Genomic DNA, 15947 nt, shown 5'->3' with positions numbered 1-15947 from the left:
ATTTTCTTAATATAGCTCAGTAGATAGAATCAGGTAAAAGCCATTTGAGTTATTTTAATAAAGATCAATAGAACACAAAAATATTCCTAAAGACAAAAAATTTTTGCACTAAAGAAGAAATTACTGACATTTGGAAGAGGTTTTAAAACGGTGAAGATATCATCTGAGAAAACTATGAGTAAGAATTTTACCAGATTGCAGAAATACTAGGATCAATGGCAAAGAACCGATAAATTCTTTTATAACAGGTATAGATTAATTGGCAGATAAATAAAATTCTATTAACACAGCTGTGGAGGAGACGCCTAGTCATCTACCAAAACAGAGCTGTGGCTAGACCTGTGGCTGCCCAGCTAGAAACTACATTTCTCAGCCTCCCTTTCAGTTGGTTCTAACTAGGTGACTACGTTCTCCCCAATGGAATGTGAGTGAGTGTTGTGTTCCACTTCCTGATCTGGGCCTTAAAGCACTGAGTGTGTACTCTTACATGATTTCTTCTGTCTCTACTAAGCTGGGAAACAGACAAAGACAGTGCCCTAGAGGATGGTGGAGCAACAGAAGAAAGAAATCCCAGTCTTACTCTGAAAATGTTTCAGAAACACTGGTGGAAAGGTCATGAAAAATAATAATAATTGAAGATATGTTCTTTGCCCTTAAGGAACTTATTATCTAGAACAAAGAATAAAAGACAAACATACAAAAAAATTACAATATGACATACAAATTACATTCATGATGGGTTAGCAGAGTCTATATGATTAAGAAATGTGAAAGCAGAATAGGTGAGGTAATCTCAGACACTTGATACAGAAGAAATGGACCATTTTAGGGAGGAGGAAAAGTATGAACAAACACACAAAGATAGGGGATGTATGTTAGAACACAGTAGGAAGATCTGTCTAGCCAAAACAGAAACACTATTTGAAGACGTGTTCTGTGAGTTTAGATATAGGCAACAGTGGGACTAGAAGAATAAGTGCTTAGGATGAGATGCCTGAATTGTCTGAGAGCCTTTTAATTACATAAACAAGCTAACAGCGTAAGGAAAAGAATGTCTTTGATAGCGTAATCTTGCAGTAGAGTTTAGAAACAAAAGAGAGTGGAGAGAAACTGTAATAACACAGGTATGAATTATTAAGACCCTGGATTAAAAAAATAGCTGCCACAATCAAGAGGAAATAGTGAATCTGATGAAAGAACTCTTAAGAAGGATTTGGTGACTATATATTAACAGAAGTGAAAGATGACCAACACTGCAAAAACTAGGAACCAGTAGAACTGCATTCCCTTAAAAAGGCATTGAAATCTCAACTGTATTATACTTTATCTTCTCGGGGAAAATTATGAGCCAATCCTCTAAGCCACAGTTTTATCTTTAAGAAATGCCAAAGTAGATATATGGTTCATGCAGTCCAGTACAAACTTACTTTTGTGGAGTTCATTGTGAACTGCCTATACACTGTTTTGCTACCATTAGCATATAGAGTTTAACAATCTTCATCTCAAAATCTCAATATGTCTGATTTCACATTTACTTATGTTTTCGCTTCATAACTACTACAGACGTGATTTTGGCCTACAAAGAGGAACTGGCTGATAAAGTTCAAAGGGTACTGCAAGAACAAGGCCATATTATTTGAGCTTTCTTGACAGTCAGAAGAGAAGTTTTATCAGACACACTGGCAAATTTTGTTGTTTTTTTCTTTTTTGAAGAAGATTAGCCCTGAGCTAACATCTGCTGCCAATCCTCCTCTTTTTGCTGAGGAAGACTGGCCCTGAGCTAACATGCATGCCATCTTCCTCTACTTTATATGTGGGATGCCTACCACAGCATGGCTTGCCAAGCAGAGCCATGTCCACACCCGGGATCCGAACCAGCGAACCCTGGGCTGCCAAAGCGGAACGTGCAAACTTAACCGCTGCGCCACCAGGCCAGCCCCAACATTGGCAAATTTTTCAAAAATATTTTTAAAGGTTTTTAAAAAGTAGCAGGTGGTAAAATTTAAAAATACAAAGCAACATAAAAAAGAACAGAACAACAACAACAAAAACCAGAGAAAATAAGTTGGCAAAAATAAAACATGACAATTGTGATGAAAATGTTATTAGCATATACCAATGGAAACAAATCGGTTGAATTTCCATTTATTATATAGTATTTTAATTAAGTACTGAAATACACTTAGTTCGTAAGATAAATTCAACTACGCACTTTCTACATGAGATATACTTAAATAACATAAATCCAACTCATGTTTTTATAAGAGTCATCCTAAAAAGAACTTGGATAAAAGTCAAAGACAGGCAATGAAATATTAGTCAAACATAAAATGAACAAACTAAAAAGTATATGTGTAACATTTACGTCAGACAAGAGGGTGATTATATGAAGAGTTTTTAAAACAATATCAATAAGAAAAAGATAAACACACCAAATTCTAAAAGGCAATAAAGTTTCACTATTTCTAAATGTATTTAAAGTAAAACCTAAACTAAAAGAAGGCAAGAACTTTTTGAAGAAGAAGATGATGATTAGCCCTGAGCTAAGTGTGCTGTCAATCCTCCTCTTTTTGCTGAGGAAGACTGGCCCTGAGCTAACATCCGTGCCCATCTTCCTCTACTTTATCTGTGGGACACCTGTCACAGCATGGCTTGCCAAGCAGTGTCATGTCCGCACCTGGGATCTGAACCAGTAAACCCCGGGCCACCAAAGTGGAACGTGCTCACTTAACTGCTGCGCCACCAGGCCAGCCCCAAGCAAGAATTCTTAAACCACCTGAACTAATGAAAAGATGTAAAATACCTAAAATCAACCTATCACAGTTTGATCAAGTATTTTAAAAGTTAAGGCTGCTTGGGGGCTGGCTGGTGGCATAGCGGTTAAGTTCGCGTGCTCCACTTTGGCAGGCCAGGGTTCGCCAGTTTGGATCCTGGGTGCAGACCTAAGCACCGCTTATCAAGCCTTGCTGTGGTAGGCATCCCACTTGTAAAGTAGAGGAAGATGAACACAAATGTTGGCTCAGGGGCAATCTTCCTCAGCAAAAAGAGGAGGACTGGTGGCGGATGTTAGCTCAGGGCTAACCTTCCTCAAAAAAAAAAAAAAAAAAATTAAGGCTGCTTGAAACTTTGTTGTTTTAAAATCTGAAATATTGCCTCAAGTTTTGTTCATGTTCTGAATTATCAATTTCTGAACTGACAGAGTTCAAATTAACAATTTATTAAAAAAACATCTTCAGAGAAAACAAGAGTTAAAGCAAACTGAAGAAAAAATTTCTGCCTCTGGACAGACTAAGCAGCCGTACTTTTCCCTGTTTCTCTCCATTAAAGTACAGCTAAAACCCTGGACATCACATATAAAACAAACACAGGAAGACTCTGACAAGGGGAGAGAGGGCAGCAAACTGGCTAGGGACTGTGGGACTCATGGAAGGACAGAGCTGTGAATTCCATGGGTTTTCTTTTTACCTCCAGTACCTAGACTGAGTACTGGAGAAGTCAGCAACCCAGAAACACCAATGGACGCAAACTAAAAAAAGCCACTGCAAAAGCCTGCTCTCTTGAGTGAAAGGATCATGACAGGGATAGCTAACAAGACAAAACTCTTAGACAATAACCACTGTACTCCAGCCAAACACCACAGAGAAAACACTGGTCTCACCCAAACCAGCAAAGGCTGAGCAGGGAACCTAGACTTCCTCTAGAAGCTGTTCAATCCTTCTACGGAGGTGGTGTCAGAGAAGACGAGGCAGTATAAAAAGCGCTCCCCCACCTCCAGGAGGAGTATCAGTGGAGAGCATGTGGGAGCCTGGACTTGTATACCCCTACCAGGCAGTAATAAAGAATACCCATCCCCTACCTACTAGAGTGGGATCAGAGGAGGTCTAGTGGCAAGTCAGGAACAGTAATCACCACTCAGTTATAACAAGGCCCTGAAATGCAAATAGAGGCCACTGGGAGAGTCTGAACTCTCACTCTTGTCCAGTAGTAATAAGAAACCTCTCCCTCACCTACACGTCAAAGGAGACCAAGTGGGGACCAGGATTTCTACTGCTACCTAGCAGAAATGAGATGATGCCCCTCTCCCCTACTGAAGCAGTGTCAGAGGACATCTGCTATAACATAAAATTTAAATAAGATACAGAGTCTCATAATTCCCAAAATGGCCAGATTTCAAATGAAAATCACTCACCATACCAAGAAGCAGGACAATCTCCTTAAATGGGAAAAGACAATCAACAGAAACCAATATCAAGATGACATGGATGTCAGAATTATCTGACAAGGATTTTAAAGCAGTCATCATAAAAACATGTCAATGAGCAATTACAAACACGCTTGTAAACAAATGAATAATTAGAAAGTCAGCAAAGAAACAGAAGATACAAAAAAGAAACAAACGAAAATTTTAGAACTAAAAAAACCACAACAACCAAAATAAAAAATTCAATGGATGTGATCAATAGCAGAATAGGGACAGATGGATGAATCAGTGAATTAGAACAACAGAAATTATACAATATGAACAACAGAGAGAAATTAGACTGGAATAAAAAGGAACAGAACCTCAGGGACCTGTGGAACTAAATCATAAGATGTACCATTTGTGTCAATGGAGTCTGAGAAAGAGGGTAGGGCTAAAAAAGTGTGTGAAAAAATAATGACTGAAAACTTCCCAAAATTGGCAAGAGATATAAAGCTAAGATTTAAGAAGCTTAATGAATCTCAAACAGTATAAACCCAAAGAAATTCATACCAAAACACTCATGATTAAAATTCTTAAATCTTGAAAAGAGCAAGGGGTAAAACAACTCAGATGACAGATTTATCACAAGAAATCATGGATATGAGAAGAAAGTGGCACAATCTGTCAACTAAGAATTCTATACCCATTGAAAATATCCTCCAGGAATGAAGAGAAAACAAGACATTTTCAGATGAAGGAAACTAAGAATTTGTTACTGCAGACCTACTCTAAACGAATGGCTAAATGGAGTCCTCTAAAAAGAAAGGAAGTAAAAAAAATTTTAAAAAAAAGGAACTTTGGAACATCAAAAGAAAGAACAATGGAAAGAGTAAAAACAGGGCAAATACAATAGATTTCTCTTATTCTCTTGAGTTTTCTCAATTGTTTAAAGGTTAAAGAAAATAATATAAGTGTTTGATATCGATCTCATTGTATATTATAATCGATCTCACTGCATAATTGTCTTAAATTATATTATAAATTTTTTATATTATATTTATTGTATTATAAATAGGAAGGACAACAAGATAGATAAAGTTTCTCCTCCTCACTTGAACTGGTAAAATGAAGAATAAGTCACATGCCATAGGAGTTTACAGAGTAACCCATGACATTACCACCTGTTCCAGGCAAATCCAGTAGACAATTCAAATAACAGCAGATCTCAGTCAACCTAACATTCTTGTAAGAGGCCAGCCTGGGACAGGAGTTGATTTTCTGGTTGTAGGCTGCCCACTAGCAGGTATAAGGATCATCTTCAGATAGGAACTCTAGCATCACTAGGCTAAACTTGAATCTTGTCCTTAAAATCTCTGGGGTTTCAATTTCCTCATCTTTTAAAAACTACTAAGAGTTCAACTCAACAATCTCAGTGGATCCTTTCAGTCTACAATTCTTCTAAATTTACACAATTATCTAACTTGTATCATAGAAAATAAACCACTATAAAAAATTCAGCATGAATTTCTTTTTAAAAACTGTTTATCGGAATCTAGAAATCAACACGGTATAATTTATACATGTAGACTATAGACATGTGTCCACTAAAACTTAGTAATAAGATTGTCCTCTGAGAGTTAACATAAAATTTAACTCATAACATATAAGACATGCAAAACTCTAAGAGACAGAATGACTTCTAGGGGTCCAGCAAAATAAGACACTGATGAGTCTAATGAGACTCTAATAAGACTAAAGATAATTACGCTATCTAAAAAACTTTTTAAATCAGAAGTTTGTTACATTAAACAAAGACATGTTAAATGCAATGCACCTGTATTGAGCACCGGCTACCAGGAGGGCAAAAGTAGTCCTCGCCCAAAAGGTAGCGCCCCTGACCTTGAATTAGTTACAGTCCAGGACAAAGATACAGAAACAAGTTATTTCAATCTAATATGGCTAATAATATGCACAGGGTGCTTATGGAAACACAGAGAAACAACAATAAGGATGAAGGGAAGGCTTCTGGGAGGAGTATCTCATTTGCATTAGAAACAATAAGACAAAAAGGAGCCAGTTGTTGAAGTGGTCTTTAAACTAGCAGAGGTAGGTGGGGTAAATAGCATGAGAAAAGGTACAGAGGATTGAAAAAGCATGGTCTGTATAAGAAACTACAAGTCTATTATTTCAGTATTTATAGAGGGAAAAATGGGGGGGGTCAAGCAAGTGGTTAGTTAAGAGGCCAGACAAGGACACCATATTATAACAGAGGGCCTTGAATAGTCAACAACAGCACAACAGAAACAATAAAAATCAAGAAAGCAAATATTGGCTCATAAGCAGTTTACAAGACCAGTTGCATTGTTTGTCCTTATTGGAAAGAAGGATGCTTGAGCCAAACTCAACTAGAAGCTAGAGGGTAACAAAGCCAGTTAATGTAGTCCATACAGGTTAACTTCCTGAGAAGAAAGCGGAGAGGAGAAAGGGTGAAGGGTGGGGCTAGGGGTGGCAAATGGAATAAGCCTAGAACAATCACTTAATCACTATGTGATGTTCAGTGAGTCATTTAATCTTTCTGGGCTTCAGAACTCTCACCCACAAAATGAGGGAATTATACTAGAACATTTCTTAAATGTTTTTCCATCCTAAAAACTCTAACTTAAGAACAACAAAATCCTCTTTTCTTAAGAAAGATTAGAAAAGATTATTGGAGAAAGGCTAGAAAGAAATATTGGTTAAATTATCCAAAAATCAGTTATCAGACATATTTGGATTTACTTTCATCATCATATTTTGTGCTATTTGTCCCACTTTTTCTGGTTTTTTCCCCCCTCTCCTTTCTTGCCTTCTTTGGGGTTGAATAATTTAGATACTCAATACAATAACAATATCAATAAGCCCTTGTCTTATGTGCTCAAAATTCCTTTGAAATGCTGACAATATTTCAAAATAAATTGTTTCAATTAATTTTTGAAAGGTAATATTTGCACATACAAAACTCAAAAGGCTCAAAAAGAGCCTTCAGCAAAAAATAAGTCTCCATCCCACTCCTGCTTCCATACAGTTACCTTCTATTAGGGAGGCCAGTTTCTTGCTCATTTTTCCAGGGCTATGCCACTACAAGCACTGACATATATATATATATATACACACACATGTGTGTGTGTCAGTGTATGTATTTTGCCAATCACTCCTCTCAATAGACTTTAGACTGTTTCCAATTTGTTGACAGATATTTACGCTTTTCTAATCTTTTGCCATTACAATGTACTATGAATATTTTTACATACATATTTTTTCACACATGGTTAAATTTTTCTGTAGAGTAAATTTCTAGAAGTATAATTACTGAGTCAAAGTATATATGGTATTTTATTCTGGATAGATATTGCTAAATTGCCTTCCATCGAGATTGAGTACTAAGTTAAATTTTTGTAATAATAAACATATTTAAGAGCCTATTTCCCATACTCCTCAACAAATTCCTTTTTTTAAAACAGTATATTGGAAAAATCACTTTTTATAAGAAACATGTTTTTAATTCTTCTGTCACTTAAAAAGAATTATTTTCCAAATACCAAGTTTTGTTAATGTGAGACGCACTATTAGCTTAGAGATCTGAGCTAATAGTTGGGAAATTTCTGTTGGGAAAATAAAGACTCACAAATGCTTATTAAAAGTACTAAATTATTTCTATTTGGATTAAATGTTAAGGCAGACAAAAAGTCTGACACTCTGGATGCAAAGTCTGCTTGTAGCAGGGATAGTGCAACTCTTCATTTAGGTAATCTTCTAACCAATACAGTAGTTCCCTTTTGTCTGCAGTTTCACTTTCCACAGTTTCAGGGTTTCAGTCACCCATAGCCAACCTCGGTCTGAAAACATTAAACGGAAAATTCCAGGAAAAAACTATTCAGAAGTTTTAAATTGCAGACCACTCTGAGGAGCATGATGAATTCTCCCGCGGGGAACATGAGTCCTCCCTTTGTCCAGAGTATCCACGCTGTATATGCTACTCACCTGTTAGTCACTTAGTATCCATCTCATATCAGATAACTGTCGCAGTATGGCAATGCTTGTGTTCAAGTAACCCTTATTTTACTTAATAATGGCCCCAAAGTGTAAAACTAGTGATGCTGGCAATATAGATATGCCAATGAGAAGTTATTGCTATTAATCTCTTACTGTGCCTAATTTATAAATTAAACTTTATCATATGTATGTATGTATAGGAAAAAACTTAGTATATATATAGAGTTCAGTACTATCCATGGATTCAGGCATCCACTGGGGTCTTGGAACATACTCCCTGTGGATAATGGGGGACTACTATATTTACAATATGCAATCTCTTCAAAGAGTTCAGGGATATTGTATTTGTATATCTTATAGGTGAACAAAAAGTCAAAGAAGAAATGCTGGGTCAAGGAATAAACATGAGAAATAGTAACAATGGAGACAAGAATTCATTTCTGAAATGAGAACCCTTTGGAAGTTTTGCTTTAAAATAACTTTAGGAGGAAAGAGTTGACAACAACAAACAAAAAAAATAGAAAAGGGAGAAAAGACAGATTGAACATGGAAAACAGAAAAGAAAAATATGAGACAAAGAGAACATACAAGAGAAAAATGGTGTGCGTGTGTGTGCGTCTTTAACAATCTATATTTCCTGGGAGGTTTATAGCTTTAGAAATCAGCTAATGAAACTCACAGCAATTTTGGTCAATGCCAGAAGGCTAAAAGGTATGAAGAAAATATCCTTCCCTTAAAGGCATAAGCACTGACCTGTAAAAGTTGTGTTGCAGTAGCTCTCTGCTCAGGATTCTTCACCAGGCACTTTTTAACAAAATCGGTGAAATCATCAGACCAAAGCTCTGGCTTCCTGAATGTTGGTGGTGGATTTGTGGGAATCATAAAAATAGCCTAGTAAAAATGAAATATCCAAAAGACAGAGTAAGAATCACAATAGCACACCAAATAAACAAACGTCTTTATCTACCATTTTATCAGATTCTAAATCTGAAAAACAAATTTAAGCTGTTCTAGGATTTCCAGTAAGATTACAATTCAGGAAGCAAGTCCATCTGCTACTAATGTAATCATTTCCCATTAAATTTCCTCTATTTGAATTGTAGCTCATTGAGCACATCATTCTTTATTTTATCTATTATTTTTCATCAGTCTCTGAAGAAGACTGCATTTCTAACCCTTTTACCACACTAAGGACATTCTCTAATTAAACAGATATATCCCTCAATTTTCAGCTTCACATAAGTACTGCTGCTCAAAATGGCTAGCAGCAGTCCAATTTGCTTCTGCAATCCAAAATATTTAAGTATAAATAAAATTACTGCTGTGATTTGAAATAACAGCTGATAGAGCCAAGACTTTGATTTCTCTTATAAACATGTAAGTCAGGATTCCAAATGAAAAACTTTAAAGGTAATATACCACTTTAATTTATTATGAATGATTTAATTTAGTATTAATAATTTAGTACTAATGATAATACATTCAGATAGTTCAAGATTCAAAAGCTCAGAAGTCTCCTGTCATCCCTGTCCTCTTAGCTATCCAGTCACTCTTTTTCATTTTTTTTTCTGCTTTTTTCTCCCCAAATCCTCCCAGTATATAGTTGTATATTTTAATTGTGGGTCCTTCTAGTGTAGCATGTGGGACACCGCCTCAGCATGGCCTGATGAGCGGTGCTATGTCTGCGCCCAGGATCCGAACCCGGCAAAACCCTGGGCCGGCGAAGCGGAGCACGCGAACTTAACCACTCGGCCACGGGGCCAGCCCCAAGTCATTCTTTTTCGACCAAGAGAATTAATCCCTAATGTTCTTAGGAAATCACTTAACTTCTCTCCTATGCATCTAGAATAGTTTCTGATAAAATACCTTCACTAAAACACCCTTTTCTCTGAAAGGATATGAAAGATACGAAAACAATAATAAAGGTAAAACAAAAGTATCAAGCACTCAATAAATACTAGCCATTATCATTTTCATTTCCACATAATGTTATAAAAAAGACAAGAGGCAAACACAGCAATAACAAAATATTTACAAAGTAAAATGAATTCAATCATATAACTAAGTGTAGTTTAATAGGTAAGTTTATACAATTACACAATCAACACAACAGGTGAGAAAAGTGGCTTTTTGGCAATCTTAATGTATGCATACGCACCATACAAACATGGGCCTCCCAAAGACGTATTCGAGGGTGAAGCATCTGAAAAACTCTCTTTCTAGACTGCAAAATTCTATAATTTTCTAGAAGACAGGTATCTATCTCTGTTCTATCCTCATTTTTTCACCTGGCTTTTGGCAGTCCTTTCTCTGCATGTGCAAACAATTTCATGTACGTGAACTTTATGTCCCCTTTCCTTAATGCATAAAGAAAATAAAGATGGTAATACTACAAATTACAATAATACTTAGAAACTAAGTTTATTTACCGTTGAAAGAAATTAATCACAGCTATGATTAAAACACTTGTTCATATATACACCAAAACTGTAGACAAAGTAATAAAGATAATATGTTCTTGGGGATACCAATTTTATTGTGTTCCTTTGATATAATAAAATTGTCCCACCCTCCACTGGATTTTTATTAACTGTTCAAAAGCCATTTACAAGTACCTTAGAATCATAGAATTTCCATAGTAAAACATATATGAGAGATCATTTAGCTCAATCTTCTCACTTAACAGAAAAGGAATCAAAAGCCCAGAGAGGCTGAGTGAGTTTGAAACAAAATTTCAGACCTTCAAAAGGGCCTTTATTGAAAAGATTACCAAGGTATTCTAATGCTTCTACTGTGTTTCAAGAAGCAAGAAAGTGAAGTACAAAGCAAAGAGTTAATAAATCTAACATGCGGCTAATAAGAGGATAGAGAGATGATAAATGATGATACTGTTTTCAACATATATGTCTTCCCAGGTCCTCTTCTTATTTCCAAGTGGATAAGAAAGGATAAGTAAGTTTCAAGCCTTTGAGACAAGACAGCGACAGGAAAACATCTTACAACTTACTACAATCACAACTATGATAGTTAATAAAGTTGGAATCATTCAATGAAATATGAATCAGGGAAAGACTATTCAGTGGAGACAATACAGTCTTTTCAACAGATAGTGCTGGGATGACTGGCTATCCACAGGCAATAAAAAAGAATTTGGACTCTGACATACCACATAGAAAAATTAACTCAAAATGGATCAACAACCTAACAGTAAGAATTAAAAGTATAAAACTCTTAGAGGAAAACACAGGGGGAAAGCTTCATGATACTGAATTTGGCAATGATTTCTTGGATACGACACCAAAACTCCAGGCAACAAAAGAAAAAAATAGATAAGTTCTACTACATCAAAATTTAAAACTTTTGTGCATCAAAGGACACTATCAACAAAGTGAAAAGGCAATCCACAATGGGAGAAAATACTTGCAAATCATATATCTGATAAGGGGTTAATATACAGGATATATAAAGAACTCCTACAACTCAACAACAAAAAACCAAAGAACCCAATTTAAAAAATACACAAAGAACTCAGATATTTCTCCAAAGAAAATACACAAATGGCCAATAACCACATGACAAGATACACAAGACATCACTAATCATCAGGGAAATACAAATCAAAACACCATGATATACCACTCACATTCACTACTATGACTATTATTTAAAAAACAAAACAAAACAGAGGCCAGCCTGGTGGTGTAGTGGTTAAGTCTGAGCGCTCCACTTTGGCAGCTCAGGTTCGGATCCAGGTGCAGACCTACACACCACTCAATAGGCCATGCTGTAGCAGCATCGCACATACGAAATAGAGAAAGATTGGCACAAATGTTAGCTCAGGGACAGTCTTCCTCAAACAGAAAGAGGAAGATCGGCAACAGATGTTAGCTCAGGGCCACTCTTCCTCACAAAGAGAAAAAAACAAAAATAAAAACCCAGAAAATAACAAGTGGTGGCAAGGATGTGGAGCAACTGAAACCCTCAAGCATTGCTAGTAGAGATGTAAAATGATGCTGCTGCTTGGAAAACAGTATGGTGATTCCTTGAAAACTTAAAACACAGATTTACCATATGATCCCTCAATTCCACTTCTGAGTATACACCCAAAAGAAGTGAAAGCAGGACACAGAACAGATATTTGTACGCCCATGTTTGTAGCAGTATTATTCATAATAGCCAAAAGGTGGAAGTAACCCAAGTGTCCATCATCAGACGAATGGATAAACAAAACATGGTGTTTATATTGTATATATGCATACAATGTAACATTATTCAACCTTAAAAGGAAGAAAATTTTGACACATGCTACAACATAGACAAACCTTGAAGATTATGCTGAATGAAATAAACCAGTCACAAAAGGACAAATATTGCATGATTCCTCTTATATGAGGTTCCTAGAGTAGTCAAATTCCTGCAGACAAAGAGTAGAATGGTGGTTGCCAGGGGTTATGGGAAGAGAGTGGAGAGTTAGTGTTTACTGGGTGCAGAGTTTCAGTTGGGGAAGATGAAAAAGTTCTGGAGATGGTTAGTGGTGATTGTCATACAGCAATGTGAATGTACTTGATTTCACAGAACTATACACTAAAAGTGATTAAAGTGCTTAATTTTATGTTGTATATATTTTACCACAATAAAAAAATATGAATGATGGAAAATACAAAGTAATAATCAAGTTCTGAAATATTTGTTAAATGCCTACTACATACAAAGTGTGGTGTTAGGCATTGCATGGAGCTCAAAGATGCAGCAAGAAATATAGTCACTACCCTTAAGAAACTTCTAACCTAGTCTGGTAATGAAAGAACAAACAGTAATTGATTTAAAGAATAGTATGATATAAGGCATAAAGAAGAGAGGTCATTCGCCTTAGAAGAAATAGTATAAGAAAAAGCAAGAGAGTGGAATAAGGCTGTTGGGAGGAGCAGAGAACAAGCTGATTACTCTGTAAGGGTCTAGAAAACGATAAGACTAGAAGGAGAATGGAGTATATGGAATTTGGTCAGCAAGAAAGTGCATAACTGAAAGAAGGTTTTTTCGGGGGGGGGGGGTGGTATTTACTTTTGTTTTTGTTTTTGCTTTTAGTCAGAGTTTATGACCCAAGAAGTAGATCTAAAACAAAAAAACAAAAAACACCTGGAGACACTCTAAACATGGAATAGAAAAGGCAGTTAGAGTTAGGAGCTAGTGTAGATGTCCCAAGATAAGTAAAATAAGAGTTCAAACTACAATGGTATCCACAGGAATGAATTGCAAGAAATGAGATATGAGATACTACAACAGAAGAATCAAGAGAACATCCTAACAACACTGTTTAGGAGGGGTGGAAAAAAGGAAGAACAAACAATTACTCCAGAATTCAAAATATAAAAAATAAACTCCTTAATTGCAAGGCACTCAGGTATTCTAACAATTCACTATATCATTCTTTTGAATGATATTCCTCGGAATATGCAGCAATTTACTACAACGTGTTATCTACAATTTACTACATGTGTTATCATGGTTTCTAACTTGGAAAGTGATCCAAAGGACTTTCTGTGGACAAAGCAATGAAGATTCAATATCTAAGTCTGTTGATTCTAGGGTAAGAGTTAATCTCTTTATTAGTGTATTCGTCTTCCTTCAAAAAGAGAAAATCCTTTAATAGAAGAGAACACTCTTACACATCTTACATCATATTACATCTAAGATGGTCCTTCAAAAGCACTGTAGCCAGTTTATGACACAATAAGCATCTATCAAATGACAACTATTTGTCAAGTACTTTATGTGTGTTCATAACTATGTTCTAATAAAGAAGTAGCAAAGTGATAGGTCACAGGCCAAATAGCATCAATGGATATATTTTGTGCAGGCAACATTGAGCTCACATTCCCAAAAGGTAAGAATCTGGAGGAATTAGGCTGATTTTACCCAGGACGTATGTTCTCCCTTTTACATGGGCCCCATCTAGCCTGGCTCAATTATCTACTTTATCTGACAGCCCCTTTAAGTATTTAACTTTGTAAGCCCTGCTGTGACAGATTTTAAAATAAGACACATATCTTGGACCCACAGAGTTCATAATCAACTTGTAGGGGAAAAAACCAACACATACAAAACAAATGGCAAACAATGGAGTGCTAGAAAATAAAATTCTTCTGTAAATAACCTAATCAATCTCAGCTCCATAGTTGAAGCAGAACCTAATCTTGCTTTAAGGATGGGCAACATGGGGTTAATACTGGCTGCTGGAAAAGGCACACAAAACCCTCTGCTACTTCAAATTAAAGAATAAAAACAAATCTGAACTCTCATCTCTGCAAAACAGTTCAAAGCACCTACATAAGCCCCTATATAGACTGACCTCAAATTGCAGGTAAAAGATACTAGATTGTCTAGATAAATGTTGTTCATCTGCACTTCTGTTACAAATTGATGGATAACAACTCAGTGATTTATGTCCTTGAAGCTAATGCTCTCCTTTGAACTTTGAGCCAATGAGTTGCAGTCTTATCTTCAGATAATCTTAACATATAAGGCTCACCTCAGCAGTAGCTATTAGAAACCCAAGGATAGAAAGCTTAACTCTAACTCTTATTTACCCAGTACTATCATAAAGTGATCCTAAAATGTTCACATTCTATTCTCAAACAAGCACTCAAGTGAATACAGCTCAAACAAGTAAGTCTTAATATATGATCTACCAAAATGTAGACACTCTAAAAGTCTCCAGGAAAACCACTATACCTTTTATTTCTATTTTTTTAAGTTAGATAATCAATAACAAACTGACAATTTTCTCACAGACTTGACTTTGTTTAACTAATGTAACCTAATCACGAATCACAGAGGATCCTCTTGAGCTTCTCCAGGGTTTGTATGAGCTGATTAGGTAACAGGCCCTGCTGTACAAAGTTTTGGCAATCAGTGGCTAGCCTCACACTAACAACACACTCCCTTCCTTGCCACCAACCAAGCTGCACGGACACACGTTACAGCCATATAATTTATCTTATCTCTAACACCATTTTGATTGAAGAATGTTAGTACAATAAATGATATGATTATCCTTGTGTTTGCTGCTACACAATGTGTTGCTTAACTACATATTGAACCTCTGATTAAGTTTTAAAAAGAACTTCCCTGATCACAAGTAGTCTTAAGAAGCCAAAAAATGTAAGTGCCTCAAAACAACTAATAATCTTCACGCCTGGAATTATATGCCTTAGACTCCAGCAGCAAAGGGAGATGTGGAAAGAGCTGGAGCCGAGAAACTACAATGCCTGAACTTTATAATCTCAGTGGAGTGAGTCCACACATACATCTGAAGCTAAGGTAGTTAGATTTGTGAATGTACAGAAGAATTGGACATGCCAGAATAACAAAAAAATCTGTGCCACTATTCAAGAATCTCAGGTATATGAGCAAAAGGTTATCTTCATAACAAATAAATGAGATAAAGGATGAGAAAGCACTTTATAAAACTGCAAAGAACTAAACAAACATAGCTGTCTCCTGATTGCAACCATAATACATAGGTAGCAAGCTACTAAGTCAAATAAAAACATGTAATTTCTAAAAAGGATATATGGTAATAATTTATTTGAATTCAAAAATTTAAAAAAGACTACTACAAATAAGATAGCAAACAGTACAATGGACTACTACAAATAAGAAGCCAACACTGGACCTAGGTCAGAAAAAGGCTTGAGTTCTAAATCACCCTCCAACTGATTGTGTGGCGTCA

General features: G+C 36.0%; 1 protein-coding gene across 2 annotated transcripts in view; it reads right to left on the bottom strand.

Moving 5' to 3' along the window:
- Positions 1–15947, bottom strand: part of STK3 (serine/threonine kinase 3) — a 264867-nt gene that overhangs the window by 100946 nt on the left and 147974 nt on the right. For both annotated transcript variants that reach the window (XM_046642576.1, XM_046642577.1), the window contains exon 7: positions 8969–9106. In XM_046642576.1, the coding sequence (XP_046498532.1) occupies positions 8969–9106 (138 nt within the window). The remainder of the gene's footprint in view (positions 1–8968; positions 9107–15947) is intronic.

The sequence above is a fragment of the Equus quagga genome, chromosome 16 (assembly GCF_021613505.1).
Source record: "Equus quagga isolate Etosha38 chromosome 16, UCLA_HA_Equagga_1.0, whole genome shotgun sequence".
Classification (NCBI taxonomy): domain Eukaryota; kingdom Metazoa; phylum Chordata; class Mammalia; order Perissodactyla; family Equidae; genus Equus; species Equus quagga.
The sequence above is the reverse complement of the archived record's forward strand: the minus strand, read 5'-3'. Positions and strand labels throughout refer to the sequence as shown.